General features: G+C 42.9%; 1 protein-coding gene across 6 annotated transcripts in view; it reads right to left on the bottom strand.

Moving 5' to 3' along the window:
* Positions 1-19167, bottom strand: part of RIPOR2 (RHO family interacting cell polarization regulator 2) — a 1323029-nt gene extending 1303862 nt beyond the window's left edge. Inside the window, exon 1 of one of the 6 annotated variants that reach the window (XM_069613633.1) lies at positions 18820-19167. In XM_069613633.1, the coding sequence (XP_069469734.1) occupies positions 18820-18895 (76 nt within the window). In that variant the 5' untranslated portion in view covers positions 18896-19167. The remainder of the gene's footprint in view (positions 1-18819) is intronic. The other 5 variants (XM_069613632.1, XM_069613630.1, XM_069613635.1 and 2 more) reach the window with 5 other exon arrangements.
* Positions 19168-21511: the final 2344 nt, after the last annotated feature.

Raw genomic sequence — 21511 nt, forward strand, 5'->3', positions numbered from 1 at the left:
AAAACAGACTTCGTGTGTGGTGAGACAGTCTTCACTCAATAGGTAATAAGCACTTTACTTTTTGACATAATTTCATTAATTAATTTTCAATTTTCAAACAAAAATGCAATACTTTTTAATCCAAATATGAGGCAGTCATTAGAAAATTGCTAGACACAACAATATATATCTTGCGATCCTGTGTGGATCATTTCCCGGTGGTCCTCATCTGTTTTCCATGAATGTTCATGCTCGGTGAAACGGCGATGTAGGAAATGCTGCATTTGTTGCATTCAAAACAATGGTTCACAGGCACTTTGTTAAACACAAGTAAAATTGTTATATTGGAGAAGTGAGTCTGTTTTCAATGACCATGGTATAGATTTTCTTGCGCTGTTTACCCATTAAAAACCTTTTCTTCCTGGGGATGTGTGAAAGATCAAGAGCGGATGGGGAAATGTAAATAAAAACATCACCTGGTGATCTGAGCATTTACATGGTCACTATGGTGCTCGGTCATGTTTGTGTTTAAAATGATCAGCGGATTGAAACACATGCATTACTGTACTTTGACCATTGTTGATTTCACTGCCTCTTGTCCAGATCCAAGATAACACCTGACGTGTTGTTTCACCCAACAAATGTTGTGTTTGCACCATTATACTAGTGCAAAAGGAAAACTGATTGGAGATTTGCAAAGGACGTGACATCATGATATTAATCATCAAAAATAACAACATAAATTACACAAGGTACCAAATGTCTCCAAGTGATCATACATCAAGTGGCCACCTGTCTCAAAGCTCCCTGCACAGTACACAAAGGACAGCCTGTGCTTTAAGTGTCATAGGAAGGTGGCCATTCAGTGATGTTTCATGAAAGATGATTTTTATTGTGTTGCCTATGAGAGTGGTCTTATAAGGAGGTTGGACAATGTAAATAAGGGAGGAGTGTCCTGGTCAATAGGGACAGAAATACCATGTTTTAGTTAAATTACGGTCTCAACAGTGCCTTTCTTTCCAACAGTGCCTTTCTTTACAAGACTATTACGAATCAGCAAATTAGCAAGATATTTAACCTGTACATATTAATTACATGAATAAATATCACTTGATATCTGCAAGTTCTTTTTGGCACAATACATGCCAACTAGTAACCATCTACCATGTGCTGCGGCTCCTGCCTCATTTCTTTCTGGCTGTTGCAGAAAGATAGGGAGAGTTGGGGGAAAAAAGGAGAAAGGCATTTATGGAATAAAAGTCACTTCAATTCACTACAGCTATTGCAAATATGCCCTCTGGTAACAGAGGGGTCTTACACATGCGTTTCTACCCAACACATTGGAGTAATCGTTAATGGCACCTTTGAGAAATGCAATTGACAGTATGTAAATATGCAAATTAGGCTGCACAATTAGCCCTCAAATGGAATCCTGTGGGGAGCTGGGGGCAGACGTTTTGGAATGAATATTTGCCTCTCTGCAGTAACTGTTACAAAGTAACAAGAATAGAGGGATGACTGGAAGCCTGACATCGTTCTGCTGAGTGTATGTACATCCGGTCTGAATGTAAACAGTAGAAGAGACAATGTTATTGTCCAGAGGGGTGTGGGGGTCACGAGAGGGGGGAGAGAGTGTGAGGGAGCGAATTGGATACATATTCATTTTCAGTTATATTGTAGGGCAGTGATATCAGGTGGCCCTGTGTTTAAGACAGGAAGTCATCTCAGACCCAAAATACCTTGCTTTCTGTCATCATATCCAGGGAGCTTTGCTCAATTTCGTTTTCGTTTGTTTTCCCACATAGACCCCTTTTTTCAGTGTTCATGGCATAATCAACTTTTCAAAGTGTTATTAGGGCTCTTGTGAAAGTGCGATTTAAATAAAATGGAGCAGAAATGAGATGAAAACACGACTCTTCATTAGTTGAAGTGACGTCGCCGACCGCGCAGCGTGCGTCTGCGCAAACTCCACTCATGCATTATTGATGGGGGCTTTATGCAGTTTGTTTGGCTGCAGGCGAGTTGTTTGGAATCCATTACCTGCCCACCTTTCACCATGTCCCATTGGCAGATCAGCATCTGCTGAGCATTTATCATTTTCTGCTCAACACGGGGACAGGCAGGTGCAGAGGCCACAATAGCTGGCTCGCACCGGTGGGGACAGGCAGGTGTCAGCAGAGTTTGCTCTGCACGCCACACTTTCCTCTACCAGGAAACCAGCTTTGGGTCATACATTATGCAGTAACATTACTCATGTTTGGTCATGCTCGTCAAAGCAATGCCCGAAGGCAGGATCACCACATATTAGTGTAATGAAGGGGATCCATTCATTTCTAGCGCTGGATATAGATGATAGTTTCAGCGGATGCAGCATCTGAGTTGCTACTGTGCTTGCGGACCCCCTTGACTGTGGTACTCTCTTCTCTTCGCGTCCCGTGAATAATGAACGAAGTTGCATGTTCAAAATGTTTCCAGTGTAACTTGTTTGTAGTTAAGCAGAAAATAAAAATATACTACTCTCACATTTTTTGTATCATACAATATAATAAAAGGCCTGACGTATGTTTGTCCGATGCAGTCATGCGCAGTAGAGACTGCCTGCTTCACCTGTTGTCACCGCTAGAGGGAGCTGTTGCCATATGAAATATACTAGGCCAGCTTCAATATACCACATATCATATTAACACTCTAAAAATGTCTCTCCTCACGCACTTTGGCCAATGTATACAGGCTTTCACACTTTTTTCATATAAATGATTCCTAACTGTACATTATAAGCATGTCCAAAGTCACAGATGAGTTCCATTGCCATAGAGGCTTTATCTCTTGGCATAATAGCTCAGGGGGCAATGTACTCCCCTTGTAAGCAAGACGACACAAAGCACCACAGGTTCGATCCCCGGTCCGCGCTTAGAAACCTCTGGGTATTAATCGCGTTATAAATAACCTATCATATCATGTGTGTCCTTTGTCACGAAACTCAGAGGTCACTTTCAATTTCATTGTTGTATAAAGCTGGGAATATCGTTTTAGTTATAGTATATGGATGAAGCCCTCAATACTTCTAAGGAACTTTCGCAATTTCCTTTCCCCATCTTTTCCTAAAGCCGCCCCTCACCGTCAGTGAGTGATGAACGGTTCTGGCCTAAAAGACAGCATAAGAAAGAAGTTAAAAGGTATGGCATCCCTGAACTGCAGACATCTTGTTCTGGCACGGGATTCTCCAGCATTTCATCAAATTTCGAAGTAGGTTTCTGTTTTAGTTGCCTCAGAAATCTGAAGTGTGCAAGTCCACTTGACGCAGTGACCAGAATTCAACCCAAGAGAGCAGAGACGTTTTTATGGGAGGGCAAAAGGGGCACTTGCCCAGGGACCCTACCTTGGAGGGGGCCCCACAAGGCTAGCTGATCTGATTCCATTTTTCACCAGTCTTAAATAGCACATTTCAGGATACTTTATGGGGTGCTGCTGAGGCTCTAAACCCATTGCCTTTCTGTTTTGGGAAGTGCATTCTGCCTTGATCAATTCATCATGTATTGCTTTCTGTGTTCACTGTGGTATACATAGTTTGTGTTTTCCTTATGGCGCAACTCTGTAGCATTCTTTCCTTCCTGTGGGAATTATGTTGATCATGTGCAATAGGGAATGGTGAAATGCATATTGATAAATTGAGTGCCACAATGGTTCAGAAGTTAGCTCAGTGTGTGAAGCACTCGTTGCAGAGATATGTGTTCATATGCAAAATTAGAATATCACAATCCAGCAAGGCTGGCAGAGCCTTTCCTATGTCTGACGTTTATAAACCTGCCTGCATAAGTACTTGGTTTTGCAGAACAACATCTGCTTTTATCAGCAATGTACCTGCACCAGATAGGGGTTGCTATAAAAACAAACATATCATCCGTATGGTGAAGGTCTAGAAATTGGTTTGTTCAGATGGGGTGTTGTAAAACCTAGGCAATGGTCTCCAACGATGGCATACATTATTAGTCCAAGAGGTGAATAAGTATCCAAATTCAAGACTATCGAAAGACTGAGTTCATGTTTGAATCTTGGATTTGCCAGTAGACGATACAGTGATCCTCGTCAAATCATAAAATATATCTTACATTACTGTGCTGTCTTCTGTGAGGTTTGCCTTCTTGAATGCTGCTCGTATCTTTTAGCCCATTACTTGATCTTTCTTCTTATGTAGGCCATTTGGGTGGAAGGGTTGGTAGACAGAAGTTGCAGGCCTCAGGCAACCGTATTTTAAAGTCTGCTTGTTTGACACAAAAAACGGTTTGCTTTTTGGTAAAAGTCAAAGGATTTTAAGCACGTTTATAAATGAAAATGTCACAAGCCATTGTTTTGGAAGTATTTAAAGCTTTAAAATACAAAAGACAAACCCAGATTAAATTTGTTAAATCACATCGATTGGTATGCTGGTTTTTATATACTTCCCTTGATGATGGAGAGAATGAAGCTAGAATCATTCCCATTTTGCATAACACCCTTCTATAATATTTTGTTTAAAAATGGTCATGTTTGGTAATGTGATTTGGGTACTTTCCAAGTCCGTTTTTTAATAAAATGAGATTGTTTTAGTTCATAGTAAGAACTGGAAATGAAAGTGTTAAAATGCAGAAATGTCAGAGTTGGCACATATCCCAGCTGCACCCCTTCACCCCTTAACCAATGTGTGATCCTGGGCATCTCATTTAATCTTGTATTGCCGAACCTCTCAATATTGCCAGTCCCTAAACCTTTCAAAATTGTCAGCCCTTCGAGTGATTTCCTCCTCATGGTATGATCTTTATAAAAGCCTTATTCATGGTTTCACTGTGTTAATAGTGAGCATATTTGTATCGCACACCACAGGCATTTGTTCCTTTGATATCTAATGGCAATACTATTCGAAAACCATATCCCACTTCTAATCTCAGTCTACCTGGATAAAGACACCTTCCTGGTAGCTTCTAATCTGCATCCACTATCCATGCTACAGTATGTGTAGCGTTCTCCTTCCTTCCAATTGGTCTCCTCTGTTCATGCATGAGCACCTTTGCCTTCTGTGAGGCAGCTAATGTGAGTTCTGTCTATTATGGGTTGCAAGTACCTTTTACATACAGTACTGCATTAATACTACAGGCTGCATACCTTCCCGGATGTTATTGATAAAAAGTATCCTATATGTATTAGAACAGTAACTCCTTTGTAGACTGCTAATGTTGGTCTTCATATGCTACTTGTTTGTCATTCTGATTAGAGCAAGAATGAGGAAGGCAAGGGGACTTAAAGGGAGTAAACGTGCTTATTATGCTGCAAGACAGCATATTAACCTATAGGTTGTGAGAGCAACAGGTAGGGGGGGGCGCGACCAGTATTCTTGATCCCTTAATTCCTTTGCTTTGGTGGAAGGGGGCCCCAAAGATGTCCGTGCCCAGGGCCCCAAAAGTGCTTAAAATGGCCCTGCAAGAGAGTAGAGGATTACAGCTCACTTTGCATTAGGGCAAATTCATTTCTAGTGGCGCTTTCCTTTCCATTGTTGTCCAAGGACAAAATAATGCAAAGTGGTTCCGTTTTTCAGCGTCGTCACGTCAAGTACATTCCCAGTTCCCTCTAAAGCAGGGAGAAGTAAATGCTTCACTCTCAAATTGAAATGAATGCCTTTGAATGAAAGTCTTTGTAAAAATGTGTATGTAGACCCTCTAAAATAAACTGTTCAGCCCCAGCTGCACCACCACCTTTTGTTGAAAGAATGTACACCCTGCTTCCCTGTGAACTGGGCATTTCAGGAGAGGGTGGACAGTAGTGCAAAGATGCGCTGTCTAGCCGCCTTGCGTACATTAGTGTTGGCAGCGCTCCCAACACGAATGTATGAAAGGGTCCCGGAAAACAAGTGATTGTTGGGTGCACAATTCACTGAGACGTTAAACAGCCTGTCTATGCAACAGGACTGAAAATATGTGGCACAGCTGCGGTTTAACACGTGGCTGACACACTTCCAAAGGAAACCACAACAGGGTCAGAAAGGAGCCTTTAATGAGGTGTGCCTTCTCTGGCACCTGTTTCAAAAGGCACATGAGGGTGACCCTAGTTTCTGGGCATTTGAAAGCGCATCCCATTTGTGAATTTGATATGTAGTTTATAATGCCCAGAAACACCCCCTTATTTGCGCAAAGGGGGGGAATATGGCATTTGAATGAGCGCATCTTAGATGGGATCCTTCGGATACCCTTTGCAAATTGGGTTGGTACTTTCTTTGGCACAAGTGGAGAGATAGGCTACCACATATCCTCGCTCATGCCAAAAACACTTTTCAGAATATGTATGAAATTGGGTGGGCGAGGGAGTGAGACAGAGAGATTGGGCCTCATTACAACGTAGGCGGTAGAGCTGCCGGCACCGTTATCACTCTACCGCCTCATTATGAGGTCTGCTAGCAGGTCCCGCAAAGGACGTCTGGTCAGACCAGGCGTCCTTAGCGGGACCCGCTAGCAAACCATGATGCTAACAACGAGCCTGTCATGAAGGGGCCCGTTGTTAGCATCCTCCCCATTTCCATTGAGCCCTATGGGGGCTCAAATGGGAATGGGGATGTACCGGGTCCGGGTTCCGAGAATGGGAATTAATGGGCCCGCAAACGTCGTCATGGCCCGGTAATTCCCTATTCCTGGAACCCGGACTTGGTACCCGGTTTGGGGGTACCCATGCCGCTAAAAACAGCATGGCTACCTCCAAACTCGTAATGAGGCCCATTGACAATAGCAGAACGAGAGGGTGTAAATCGGAGCTGTTTGAAGAGGCGAGAGTGTGGAGGGAGGCCTGATTATGACTCTTTGTCCTTTTTTTATGCTTTGGAATTCTTTTGTTCCACTCCAGGCCTTGCTATACCTTGTTGTGCCTTACTCCGGAATGTCCCACAGAGGGGAGGAAGCCCTGAACCCTGAGAGATCACTCGGACATCCCCATTTCCTCTTCCACTTCAGCTTTCCGGTTTGCTATGATATTGCTTAATCTGAGTTTAATGATGGGATTACAATGCAAGATCCAATTTAATAAGGTTGAAACACCCAATGCCTCCATGGTCTTAAAAATAGTGTATTTGATTTTGAACTCAACACATTGGTATCAAGTGTTGGGTTTTCAAGGCTCTTCTTATGGAGTGTTGTGGAAGTGTCATCTAACTTACTGACGTATCCCTTTGCTAGTCCTAGCATAGCATGCTATCCTGTGTGTAAAATGGGCATGTTATGAACCATAATCTACAGAGGATTATCTGCAATGAGATTCTTATACATTTTCTAAATATAGGAATAGGAGCTATAGGAGCTATATCTTTAACTTTGTAAGTAGTATATGTAAGTTGACAATTGTTTAGGAATCTTGACCAACTACAACAAAATAATGTATTTACATATTATCTTTTTGAAACAACTGAAGTAGCCTGGACAAACCAGAAAAATGAAGACACATTTGATAAACCTTCTGTAACTATTATCTAAATATAAGGTTGTGTATTATTTAACAGTTAACACGTTTTCAAAGGCCTTATTGTGACATTTCTGTCCTATAGACACATTCAAATTTTCAGATTGGCTTTTTTTTTTTTGCAGTCGGATTAAATGGCTGTCATTCAATGTAAATATCTCTTGCAGTGCATCTTTAGATATAATATTAAAAATGTTGCTTTGTAAAGAATTATTATATGAGTGCTGTAAATAGAAAATATATGTTAAATACAATGGAGAATGTAGTTTATCAAATAGAACATTTTGTATTATTGTACTGAATTAAAAAGAAGTGAACATTAAGGTTAACATCTGAGCGCTATATAGAAATGAAAAATAAATTCCAAAAACATAAATGGAAGGAAAGTCTGGCATTGCATACTGGAAGTCTACTTGAATTTTAAGGAGCCTATTCAACTACATATTAGGCATGTCAAGCTGCACGTCAAGTGGTGCGGCTTGACGTGCACCTTGACGTGCTTGTTTGACTCCACTAGGTCCTTTCCTCTAGTTTGTTTCCTATACGTCCCTCGAAACCACGGTGTGGCAGAGCTCCAGAGGACCGTGAGGCTTTCTCCCTGTGTGTGTCCATTATTGGAGGCTGTGAGCGGTTGTAACGTTCTCTGGGGTTGCAACAGGCTGTCTAGGAGGTATTTGTGACCTGGCGTGCGTTGGGTTCACCGGCAATGTCTTGCCTCTGCCTGATATTGCCTTGTATTTTGCTACACTTTCTGATGATGTCTGAGCGTTGATTGTGGTCAGTTTTTGAGTACTTCCAGCTTTTGAAATATGCCCATTCGCAGAGTGCCTGTTTCTAATAAGTTTCCTAATCCACTCTTGGATAAACCAATGTTAAAATCATTACAAGTGGGGAAACTTAATGAATCTGTACATGGTGTCATCCATCCCTAAGCCTGCATGGCCAGCTTCTTGTGGGTGTCATATTAGGTTCTGTCTTCAGGAGAAGTGAGAAGTGGCCTCAATGCCCAAATACTTAGGATGTTGAAGTAGACCGAGAATCAACTTTTACTACTACTTATGTAATGCAGAAAAGGAGGCAATAACTAGTCCCTCACACTCCCGATCGGCTTGTAATGAAGCTCTATGAGGATATAAATCGGGCACTTCTGTTAATTTTATACCTGCCCTCGTTTATGCTATGCAGTCTATAACTAAAACAATGGAGGTTGTCATTTCTGAAGTTCTAAGGCAGTCTATATTAGTGAAGAAAACGGTTGATGATGATTCAACTACTACAGTTCAGTGGCAGCGTATTAAGGATGTCATCATACATGACCTTAACGCATGTACAAATGTAGCTCATTTTAGTGCGTGGGTATGTTCCCCGGACACTAGTGTTCCTCTGGTAAACACGTTAAAATCGGATATATTTTGCCAAACGGTTCCGAGTCACGCTAAGCTTGATCAGCTCTGCCAAACAACTCTGGTTGAATCTGCTGATTTTGTAATGCTTATTACAGAACCCAAGGATATTGGAATAAGCAGGTAGATCAATTGAGGTCCATTATTAGGACTTCAGCAGAAGTTGACCGTGATGGGGTCCCATCCACAGGAAAGAATGTTAAATCCAAGGTTGCATCAGATACTACATCGGGTTCCCCACTTTCAAAGGACATCCGTTTAAGGAAATCACATATGCCAACGATTGCTGACCCAACTCTAAGGCGTTTCATCTTGGACTCACTGAATTTTATACTTACCAATGTCGAGAAGTCCAAAGAGCCAGAAGCCAGGGAATCCCATAAGAATAAAATCCTGCCTGGCTGCATCGAAGAGTAGGCCAAAGCTGCATCAGAACTCAGGACCTAAGAGTCCTTCGTAGGGTGCATATTAATAACTGGTGTTCTTCATATAATACTGAGTGTGTCGTTATTGGGTGCGGCCAAAGTAACCCACCATTGTTTTTTGAGCAAAAACAAAAATAGTACTATGTCATCTCGCACTAAAGTAAGAGTTATTTTGGACTAATTACTAGGATCCTTTGTAGGAATGTGGCTATGAATCTCAAATTTGACTTTAAAAACGTGTTTATTGATTGTGTAGATTCATGATTTACCTGATTTGGGTGCCATCATCCTTAGCTTATGGTTGATGTTTCTTTGTATGTGTGTCTTGTCTCAGCGCTATTATGCCTACGGGCATTGTCTATGCGCTAAATAAATAAATACAAAAATAGTAAACACGTACAAATGATGGGCTTGATTCACAGAAGCATTTTATAATGGCGCAATCCCATCGGAAAAGGTTCTGTGAATCAGGCCCACATGGGTATTATTTTCAAAGAAATAGATGCTAAAAGCTGATTCTTTCCATATGCAAATATTTCAGGAGCTGTTTGTATTTATAAGATGACAATTGGAGTGGTGGTGGGAGAAAGATGTGGAGAATACACTCTGAGATGGCAGCTGGCAGAGTATGTAAGGCTCATGTTAAGCAGCATCAATGACCTGAAGAAGCCATAGAAGTTTAAAGTAATCTATAGCCATTTTTATGTCTATGCAAAATGTTAATTGCTATGGAAATAATACTGGTGATTTCCTAAAGGTGAACGGGCATACCAACAATTGGGGTAGGAATGAGCTTTAAAGAAGACCTTTTAGCTGAATTTGTAATTTTTACAGAAATATGTATTGCAATGTTAGACTTCCTATCCAGGCTTCCCCCACTAAACAGGGGTGGACTGGCCTCCAGGGAACTCTGGAAATTCCCGGTAGCCCTCTGCACCCCAGACCCCATTTGTGCGATAACCTATTTTATTCCAAAATGCTCTCTTAGGAAAAGGGTTGGGCATGCTGGAAACAATTTACGGGGCCTCTTTGGTTCCCAGTCCACTGCTCTAAGCCTTGTTTGGGGTGGCTACCAGAGTATTGGGATAGAGTGGTTCTGGAATCTCTGCATCTATGGATAGTTTGAATAAACTATTTAACTGGGGTTGTGGAAGTAATAGCTATGTTGGGAGGCAAGTACTCTAAAATTTGAGGGCTCAGATGTGCTGGCATTAAATAGCTAAATATGTAACAGGTCTCTGGGAATATAGTAATAAAGCAATAATCCCTGAGCTGGGGTATTTACCACTTTAGGTACTACTTTGCTTGGGCCTTAATGCCGGCCCCGAGCATTAACTGAAGTGGTACGGTAATGCCCCCCCAGCGAAGGGTGTGTTGCTATTAGTACTCTGGCATATGAGACTGGAGTACTAATAGCAACTTTTTTCAGTTGTGATACACTCTGTCTGGCATTTCCCAAGCAAAAAAAGAAAAAGATGCCTGCCATGGAACAGGAAATGAAATCCATTGTCCCTTTCCATGGCGGCCATTTAAAACATGCAAGAATTGCAAATAAAGAAGATGGTCGCCATGGAATGGGAGAAGGGACTACATGTAGTCCCTTCTCCCATTCCATGACAGCCAGTTGCATAAGGAACCTGAGGGACACAGCTGGGACTGGAGCAGTGTTGAGCAGGTAGGGATCCGGCGGGAGCCAATCTGATTGACCCTAACCGGGTATTAATGTTCAATCATTAGCTATCATTCAGAATGGTTTATTGAGAAACTTACCAAACTGCCACAATCATCAACAACATATTGTTGACCTCCACCTAGAACGTTCAGTATGCTATTCAACTGATTATAGATTAGGATCACTATTTCGTGGGTCATCTTTCTGTGACCGTTTTTTCTGCATCTGTTCCACCCTTCCCCTTTACTGTTCAAGAGAGGTTGCTTGTCACCTCTGCCCCATTGCACTGGGACAGCACTTTGTTCCCTGTTTTTCTTTCTGAACAGGAGGCAAAATCCTTTACCGGGCAAACATTTCTGCTGTAAAGGGACACACTACGAAACCTAGCGCATGGAGGGGTCCCTCCCTCCTTCAGAACTAAGTTTCAACATTTCACTCCTTCCAGAACACTGCACTAGTACTAGTCCCCAACTTCAACAGGAAAGGGCAAGGAAGATCCTCTTTTTCAGTTCTGGCCAGAAACTGTGTAACACCCTACCCAAACTTCTCTACCTGGACGAGAACCAACTGACTTCCAGGAAACAGATTAAGACTTGGCTTTTTAACCAACCACTTTGAATGAAAAGAAAATAATAGCAACCGACTAAAAACTGTGCACCAGAAACCTGGCTAATTTACAACCACCATTTTTCTGAAACTGGCACTACCATCTGCTGGAAACCAAGATGACTCATGGAACCTCTTTTGCGTGGCTCTGGTGTGTGCCTTTAAGATCAGTGAAATCTACCACCAAGAGCCAGGAAGTGACAACACCCTCAACCCCACTAGCCACCCACTCGTCCCTCAACTAACTCCTCACTCCTAAAATCTTGTATCCTTACACTTCCCACACTCCTACTGACAACCTCTTAGGTCTAGCATCTGTAACAGATTCAGACCCTAGCCATCATTTTTCAACAACCATTCAGTGCATTGACTTGGGCGAGGAGGGAAAGGGAACGGATTTTCCGGCAGGTAGTGCCCCAGAATGGCTTCAGGCCCTGGTCGGCTGATCACAACTTGGTTTCTTAGCAACCATAGGGCCAGCCAAACACAAAACATTCTCCACACTCCTTAATTTTGACTAAATAGATTGACTGTCTCAGCCATGCAGGAGGCAAGCAGGGCACATTGGACAAATCAGAATGGTCTTGGGCTCCACCACATGACCCAAGCATGCAAAAGGAAATGTGCTTTTGTGGGAAACTCCAGAGTCTCATCCTAACTGGACTATGCTCAGTGTGACTAATGATATTTTTTATCCACTGGAGTAATTGAATGCATGCTGTCAGAAGTGGACATCAGGCACCTTGCATGAGGAACAGCATTTTAAGGTTGTGGCGAAATCTGTCCCTTGCTGTTGGAGTGTGTAATGCCTCTGGATGCCTCTTTTTTTAGTGTTGGCACAGAAATACAGGATGTGTCAGGCACCAAAAGTGTTCTATACATTTCTCAGTCTTGGAGACAGGCAGGACTATTGGGCTTTAAATCTTGGCACCGGCCATGGCACAGACCGATTTTCTGCCTACCACCGCAGAAGGTGCCGAGTTCAGTTCTTTCCCATTCAAGCTGCCTTTTCTTTTGGCATTTTAGGAGTGCTGTTTCATAAAGAGTACTGATTTGGTGTTATAGATTGAGTCTATGTTGTGAATTTAAAGATTATAGCTGGGTTTGTCTTTTCTGTTGTTACAGTTTGCATATTGTTATTGTACTACTAGTAACTAAGCTTCCTCATTAAAATAATTTTAAATGCCTATAATATGGCTATATTTTTCCCCCGATAAGACTTTGGTTGGTTTAAATGAAGCTCACTGGCACTGTCATCCTGCTCTCCCAGTCTGGCGTGAAGGAGACATGTTGTGGCTCTCCAGTGTAGACTGGTGGTCCTAAGTGATCCCCCAAAGGGTGTCAGAAATCTAACCGAGCGGTGTACTCCCACACAGCGCCATGGAAGCCGCATGGGTTTAAAAGATGCATTTTAACATAATAAGGTTTACATATTGCTTGATGATAGATTCCCCCACTTCTAAACACTAAGACAACAGATGTCATTATTACCTAACTCAATGGTTATTAATTCATTGACCTCAGAAGAATGAAGGGCTGACTTAGCTCTACTAGAAATAGGACCTGTGACTACAGGGCCCACACAGATCTCTGAAGCAAGTGTTTAACTCCCTTAGTTTTACTGGCATTATGATGGCTGCAAAACTGTTCATAATAATGTCCCATTGGGTTGTATCTTTGAGTATGTGATTGTCTAATAAATGCACATGTACCTGTTTTTTGCCAGAGCTTTCCTTTCATGGCATGTGTTCATGTAATTGTGGAGTTATTGCTCTCACCACAGCGACGTAAAGCCTTTTACCAGTGTTAACACTGCTGCTACATAAACTAAATGAATCCCTCAATCTCAATAGACCTGTTCAGAAAAACCCATTGACATGCAGACACACCACCTACTTTATTAATTTACAGAACGCACTTTATTAAGTCAACTAAGAAAACGATTGGCCTCATTACGTGTTTGGTGGTAATTTGGTGGAAAACCAACTGAATTACTGCCAAACTCGATTACTGTTACCGCCACTTGGTCCTGTGGATTCTCAGCGGGATTACAAATGGTGGTAGGGTGGTGTGAATCCCCATTTTCGGAATCCATAGCACACCCCAGGGGGATTCCGGTGAAATCACCTCTGGCGGAAACTCTGCTGAAGGTAATTCCACTGATTTTACCAATTTTCTGCCGATAAGGTGGATGATTTACCTCCAACTTTTAGCTTGAGGTAAATCCTCCAATGTACCAACAAACTCGTAGTTTGGCAGTGCTGTAGTGCGGCAGTAATGCAACGGCAAAAGACTTTCCACCACCTTACTGGCATTTTTGCCCTCACCACCAGACTTGTAGTGAGGCCCAATGTCTATTAATGTAAAGTAAGTAAACTCTATCGGACATGCAACCCTGCTCGCCTGTAGTTAAACCATCCACAGCTATGACTTCAATTATATTCTGTGGGGAAAAAGGGCACATACATGTACGTCCTAAGAGCAGTGAAAGGCTTTGTTGGGATGTCATGAAAACCTGCAGCCCTTCTGGGTGCTCAGTCCCGCTTTAAGATAAATGCATAACCTTTATAAATAAGGGGTGAGCAGGGAAATAAGAGGGTATGAATGATTTGGAGGACCTCCTGCAGGTGGGAGGCACAGAATAGAATGGATGAGATGTATCACTGGCTAATGAAAGGCAACTTTTAATTTAAATTGTGTTAAGTTAAGAATTTGAATATGTATTTGTATTCTTTTGGTTCAAGTGTAGGGAACAGAAAATAGAAATGAAAGACTTTGGAGGTTGGATGTTCAGTAAATGGGGCACTGGAAAAAGTTGCTTGACGGACACAGGGCGAACACGGTTTGCTCTTATGGCATGCATTATCTTCCTGATTTATTGGGCCTCATTACGACCCAGGCGGTAAGTTACCGCCTGGGCCGTGACTTTACCACCATGGCGTAAACTACGTTTACACCATGGTGGTTGGCGGACTTACCGCCCCATTCCGACCTTGGCGGGGCGGTAAGTCCCCAATCCCCATTTACCCTTCCCCATTCCCATTTTTGCCCCATAGGGCATAATGGGAGTGGGGAAGGCGTTAATTACGCCACCGTAAATTACGGTGGCGTAATTAACTCCATGGTCCCTTAGCGCCATGGATTATAACACCTGCTAAAAGCAGGTGTTAAATCCGCCATGGCGCTAAGGGACCTCGTACTCAGGCGGTAAGGGTCGGCGCTGTTTACGGCGCCGTAAACCCCTTACCGCCTGAGTTGTAATGAGGCCCATTGATTGATTTGATTTGATTTATGATTTACAGTGTGAATATCCTTATGGAGCCAAGCAGGAATCCGCATCTAGGCGCATATGTTAGATTTTGAAAGCCGCTTAAAACATTACCAAGGAGAGAAGCAAGAGAATTACTGAAAAAGATATGTCTTCAATTTCTTTAAAAAAAGGACAATCGAAGATAGATTCTGCAGCTAAGCTGGTAGTGCATTCCAGAGACGAGCTCCCCTGATGGAAAAACATCGGTCACCCCTGGAAGCAAAATGAGAAGGAGGGACAACCAACATATTTTTTCCAGCCGAGAGAAGCGAACGAGATGGATGATAGAGCCTGATTTTAGAGACCAGGTAGGTAGCTGCCACACCTTGTATACATTTGTCTATTATGCGCAGAAATCTAACTTCAAACTGTTTGCTTACAGGCAGCCAATGCTGCTTCCTCCGATACTCCGAGGGTGGTACCCTTTTTGGCAGATTAAAAAATAGTGTAGCATTGGCATTCAGGAGCCGATGTAGCTGGGTCTCTGGTGCTCCTATAAGAAGGATGCCACGGTAACCAATTCTGGAATTCACCATGGTTCCCATAACCACTGCACGATCAGGTTCAGAGGCAAATGGCAAAATGTGTTTTAGAAGTCTACATTGATAAAAAAACAGATTTAATAATGACTTCCGAGACATGAACATTACAAGCCAGGGAGGCCTGTCAAATACAACCTACTTGTTTTACCTTACATAAGAAGGAGACTGCAGCATCAAACATGGCCGGACAGGAAGTGATCACATGGAAGTCTCTTAGTACATTTCATATGCCAAACACTATAACCTCGGTCTTGGATGGATTGAGCTGGAGCTGGCTATCAAGCATTCCGTTTATTATTGCGTTAGCACAGGTAAGATGCATTTTGTGACTTCCGGTGACTATTTTAATCTAACATAAATGTGTGTATCATCCGCATAGGAATGATAGTTCAAACCAAACCTGGCAAAAATGTCAAACAAAGGCATGAGGTAGAGGTTAAACAATATCAGGGACAAAAATGACCCCTGTGGTGCTCCACACAGCAGAGGAAGATTATCAGAGCAGCAACTTCCAAGTTTGGCTACATGGGTCCGACCTTGCCCTCCGAGGCCTGGGCAACCTCAGAAAGTCTGGTCAACAGTTGGCTGTAGTCGACCATATCAAAGGCTGCTGATAAATCGAGCATGTCCAGCATGCTCATATCTACTTCCTCTTGATACAGAGGCCATGATTTTCGTCTTTGAATCAACTCTTGATCATCGCCCACATTACAAAACTTGCTTAATTGCCAGCTCTTTCAAGAAACATGAGCCTATGATAGCCCCAACTATTGGAGAATCGAACAGCAGAGCCAGTCGGGGCTCTTTCACACTCTCATGGGAAGGTTTCCATTCCTGAAGTTTGTATGTATTGGCTTTGACAGTAAGGGTGAACAATCCATATCAATAGCAGTGTAAAGAAGACTTCAAATCGATGTCCGATTCCAAATTAAGGGCCTAATTCATGGAACGTTTAACGCGGTGCAGAGTGACTTTGCACTGCCAACAAACACGTTGAACTGGGCCTGATTCACAGAGTGGTGCAAAGTGTATTTCGCAAAAGTACACTTTGCACGCGCTAAATGAGCCTAATTCACGGTGCAAAGAGTACTTTTGTTTTTCTGTTATCACTGAAAAGCGCTCCGTTATGCATCTGTAATGTATCTGTATTGGTGTTTACTCCTTCTTGAAGCTAGGTCCGTGCTCAATAAAACCCATAATAATAATAATACTTACAATAATAAAGTCACTTTGCACCGCGCAACACATTCCCTGAACTAGGCCTGAACTAGGCCGTAACTCTCATACAGAAAAGCATGTCAATGAGGACAAGAGCGGTACATAACACATTGGCCCTCATTACCACCCTGGCGTTGGTCCATGGTGCTAATAGCACCATGGTCCATGCCGGTAACTTACCGACTCCGCCATGGCGGAATGGGGAATTACCGCCCCATTCCGAGGTTGGGGGGGCGGTAATTCCCCATGCCACCATGGCCCTTCCCCATTCCCATTTTTGCCCCATAGGGCTCAATGGGAATGGGGAAGGCGCTAAGTACGGTGCCGCAAATTGCGGCACCGTACTTAGCACCAAGGTCCCTTTGCGGGATGGTTTTTAATGCCTGCAAAAAGCAGGCGTTAAAATCTCCAACCCGCAAAGGGACCTCGTAATCAGGCGTTAAGGGGTTAACGGCGCCGCCACCTTTTACGGCGCTGTTAACCCCTTAACGGCAGGGTTCATTATTGAATGACTAGAAGCTGGACATATCGCAAAAACAGATCTAAGAACCCCCCTCTGCATACAATAAACACATGCCCTAAAACGAAACCCTACTGCCCTGCACAGAAGGGAGGTTACAGGCCCCGCCTGGCCACTCCGCCAATGCCAGTCCAGTGCTGGCAGCGGAGATGCACAAACAGCCTACCTGAGGACCCATCACGGCCACCGTACTTTCAGGGCAGCATGAGCCCTGGAGAGGGCAACACATTTTTGAAATGTCGGAAATGAGGTACATAGTGCTGCAGCTTGGCATTGCCCCGGGCATATGTTTCCAACAAAGTCATGCACCCATCCTCAGTCTGCGCTGAGTGCCCCTATGCCTGGGCACCGTGCTGTGTTTGAATAGCCTTCTTTTCGACAAAACTTCAATTGCAAGGAGGAGCCCCCCCTCTTCTGTTGTTCAGCCCTCCCGTAACTGAGACCAGGAACAAAGTCAATGCCCTCTGTGTGTCGGACAAGGGTGAAACAATATCCCCGGACCTGCACACTGAAGCTTTTTTCCGCTCACACAAAAGCGTCAGTGTAGCCAGCACCTGGGGAGGCTAAGCAGGGGCGAGGAGGCAACAATACCAGGCTGTCCATGTTATTCCTTCCAAAACCAGGCTCGAGTAAATCAATTTCACTCACATCCGATGCATTTCTTTGTTGTTATCAAGTTCCATGAAAAAAAAAACACGCCACCGAATACATATCAACAATAAAAAGAAACTTTGCAACGTTTATAGTTCGCCGACGATTACATGAAATATACAAGAATGCATTCAGTTATTCTTCGTAAACACAGGTTTGGACAGCAACACTGCTGCTGCATTCATTACACAAAATCCAGAGAATAACCGGAAAGCTGAAATGCATGCCCAGTTACATTGACCTCCTAACGGGAAGGCAAACGCCTCCTCAGTGCTGAGAAGCTGCCCATACCAGCAGATAGCTTTGCGCTGCTTCCTCACACATAACACCCTGAAACAACGCCTGCTGGGGTCATTCTACTGCACCCGCAGAAAGTCAGGCATGCACCAGAACGTTAACCCCTGCCCCATTGCATCAAATAAGACCACGCTGCTGTGATAATGTCCCCTCAAAAATATCGCCATGCAAAAAAAATTACGGAAAAATTGCTGTTTTTTGTGGGGACGTTATTACATGGAACATGCGGGGCACACCCCTGCAACCCCCAAACCCTTTTTTTATTTTTCATGGGGAGCGGGAGACACTCCCGAAACCCCTGCCTGCCCCTGTTCCTTTATATATGGTCACCTATATAATGTTGCCACAACCTTTTCCCGGTGACATTATATACGGCGACCATATATATAGGGATATTATTATCTGATACCGCTGCTGTTCTATGCGTTCCTGCTTCGCCAAGACGAACCAAAAACAGTACGTGTTATCCTCACCATGTCCTTCCCCCTATGATTGTAAAGCGCTCCGTTGCTTCTTGAGGCTAGGTCTGTTCTCAATAAATACACTAATATTAATAACAATAATACATGAACCCTTTTATCTAATTGCATGCAGCGACTTATAATCAGCCTCCCTCTAGCAAGCAACAAGTGCCCATGCATTGCACCAACCCAACTATCGCATGGACAAAGACCTGCACTTGAGGCAGGGGATAATTCCGTTACTAAGAAAGCAAGCACTTACTGCCGCACTGCCGCCGGGCGACCCTGTTTCTCCATGGCCGCTTTCGAATCCATTGTAAACGTGAAGACAGATCCATGGCCCGGCCAAACGATGCCTAAAAACATCTCATGAAATAAATAAAAAATCCAACAGCGGCATAAAGCCGATCTCCCCCACAGATAAATGGCAGTGCCTGTATCCCGGCACCCTTCTGATTCCTACTGTCTGCGCTCCGTCCTATTTTTCAAGTCTGCAATTTCTAGCCGGTGCTCCTGCTATCCTGCAGTGACAACGGAAGGCAGGGTTTCCCATTCTCGGTTCACCGCCGATGTTTTATGCATGACGATGGGAGACGTAGTTTCTTCCAATTGCAGCTGGTAATTACTCCTTTCTACTTCTCTGTGTGAGCCGCAACAATGGCAGTGCTGAATCGCAGAGAAGGCACTGGCGGGAAAGGTAAAGCTCTGGAGCGTAGCCCTAAGCACACAGACACACACACACACAGAAACCCCTCTGTGCGCATACCATCTGCAGCCAGCAGAGCATTCTACAGATGTTCAGCTCACCTGTTAGCTACACTCACAACATGATCTCGTGAAGCAACAGGTAAACTCACAAATGTGCAAGTGATAAAACTGCAGACTGCAAATAAGAGAGTGCATTTGCAGCACCATTTTTCCAGATGTGACATGTGGAATAAAATACAGCCGAATGTTAGTTGTATGACTATGAAAAGCCATCAAGAAGTTCCGTAGCTATAGAGAGGGACAAGGCTAAATACTGTCTTCTTTCATGATCTCACAGAAGTATGCAGTGACCTGAAATATCTTTTCGCATATGGCTGGGTGGTATTTTATTCCTTATAATACATGGTGCCAAGATCAATCTCCTTCAGTAGTTGGTCTCTTGCTTCCCTACATCACAAAGTCGTCATGTTGTGAGCAGATCTCAAAGTTGCAGAGAAACAGCACTGTCCCGATAAAGACAATTTTCAGGAGCAAAAGGCTTGCATTTGGGCTAAATTGCATACCCACAATGCGTTGCTCCTGTGACTTTGAAGTGGAGGTGAACTTTCAGTGTTGGCTACTGGGTGGCGCTGTGGCGTGCGTCAGTTGGCTCAAATGACATCTTGCACATTTCACGTGGAAGGGTTTTTTCAAGCCTTTTAGAACCCACCATAACTTTGCTGATGTTTGCTAAACACGCCCCAATACTCCAACTACACAGCTGTTAGTCTATACTGTACGGATAATGCGCAATCAGGGTGAAACCAGATGTGCTGTTTTCTAAAGATTTGAGAATTGTCTGTCTTGGGTTGATTAAGTTATGTATAAAATCGCTCTTTGCTGGAAGACAAAGACAATTTCTGGAACAAAAGGCGTACGTTTGGGCTAATTTGCTTACCCACAATGCTCTGTTCATGTGGCTTTAACTGGAGAACTAGCTACTTGGTGGAATGTGTGACTTGGCTCACATTACTCATTCTTACATGAATACATATATATACATATATATAAATACAAACTTGACAACAAATTGTCAGACATAGGAGGGCACTCCCAAAAAAAACAGCTGCTCTAAAAGTTAAACCAACTCTTGCACAGAACCAGTAGGAAAAGGAACACTGCACTCTTATTAGTATGCATCTTTATTTATAGTTTATCAAAAAAATAGACAGAGAATCGACATTGCACGGACTCCTTTAGCTTAGTTGTGGTTTCAAAAACATTAAAAAAGGACTCGTATTTAATAGGAAATGGAAACTAATTTCCTACAAAGTCCATGATGCCAGCAGCTATTCTATAGTTAGTTCGAGAGTAGAAAATGCAACACGATTCATGCCTTCAGGGGGCTTCATTAAAAAGCATGCTCCATGCTCCTGCTAAGTGACTTGTCCAATACAGGAAAAAGTAGACAGAGAAAGGTAGCCTCTAGGGGCCAAACTGATCAAAGTACTATTTTTCTTTCTGGTTGTTTATAGACCGAACTTTAAGTTCATACTAGTAAATATAGATCATTTTTCCTGTATATTGATATTAGTTTAAAAATAATATTTTCAAAAGGACAGCCTCTCATTAACATTTCTATCACAAGAGGAGAGGAGAATGTGTAAAGTGCTGGTAACAGAAGTGCAGTATAATTTATAAGAACCCATGGTAACCCTTTCTTGTGTTTAGTCCATTTGGTATCTTGCTGTTAAATCTTACAATCTTGAGTATATTTTCATATGCATAAAAACATTACACATGCATATCTAAAATCAAAATAGACAAATAAGGACAATAAACCATCCGTAATGACGCAGGAACAAAAGGTGCATTCAAATCATCTTTCATGGCGTCATTGATATGTCTCTTAGAAAGATGCTAGGCCAGGTTTAAAAGCTTTGCTGTAGGAATAGTCACAAAAAAAGACAAGTGCTTAGTGCTTCTATTGTAGTTGCTATTTTGTTCACAACAATGTGTAGTATAAGCAGCCCTTTTCCATCATAACCCTCATACCCTCATAGAAAATGAGTCCTTGATTCAATAGATAAAGTGCAAACTGTGAATATATCAGATCTTGATGGATGTCACATATCCTCTACACAGGGAAAAGGCTGCAAAGCCAGCACAATTCTTACATATAAAGCCTGTTAGCGAGGTCATACAACCCATTTTAAACACGGCTCGTCGCATAATGAGTCTTAGAACATGGATTTACGTTAGAAAAC

Source organism: Ambystoma mexicanum, chromosome 5p (assembly GCF_040938575.1).
Source record: "Ambystoma mexicanum isolate Mex_15411 chromosome 5p, UKY_AmexF1_1, whole genome shotgun sequence".
NCBI lineage: Eukaryota > Metazoa > Chordata > Amphibia > Caudata > Ambystomatidae > Ambystoma > Ambystoma mexicanum.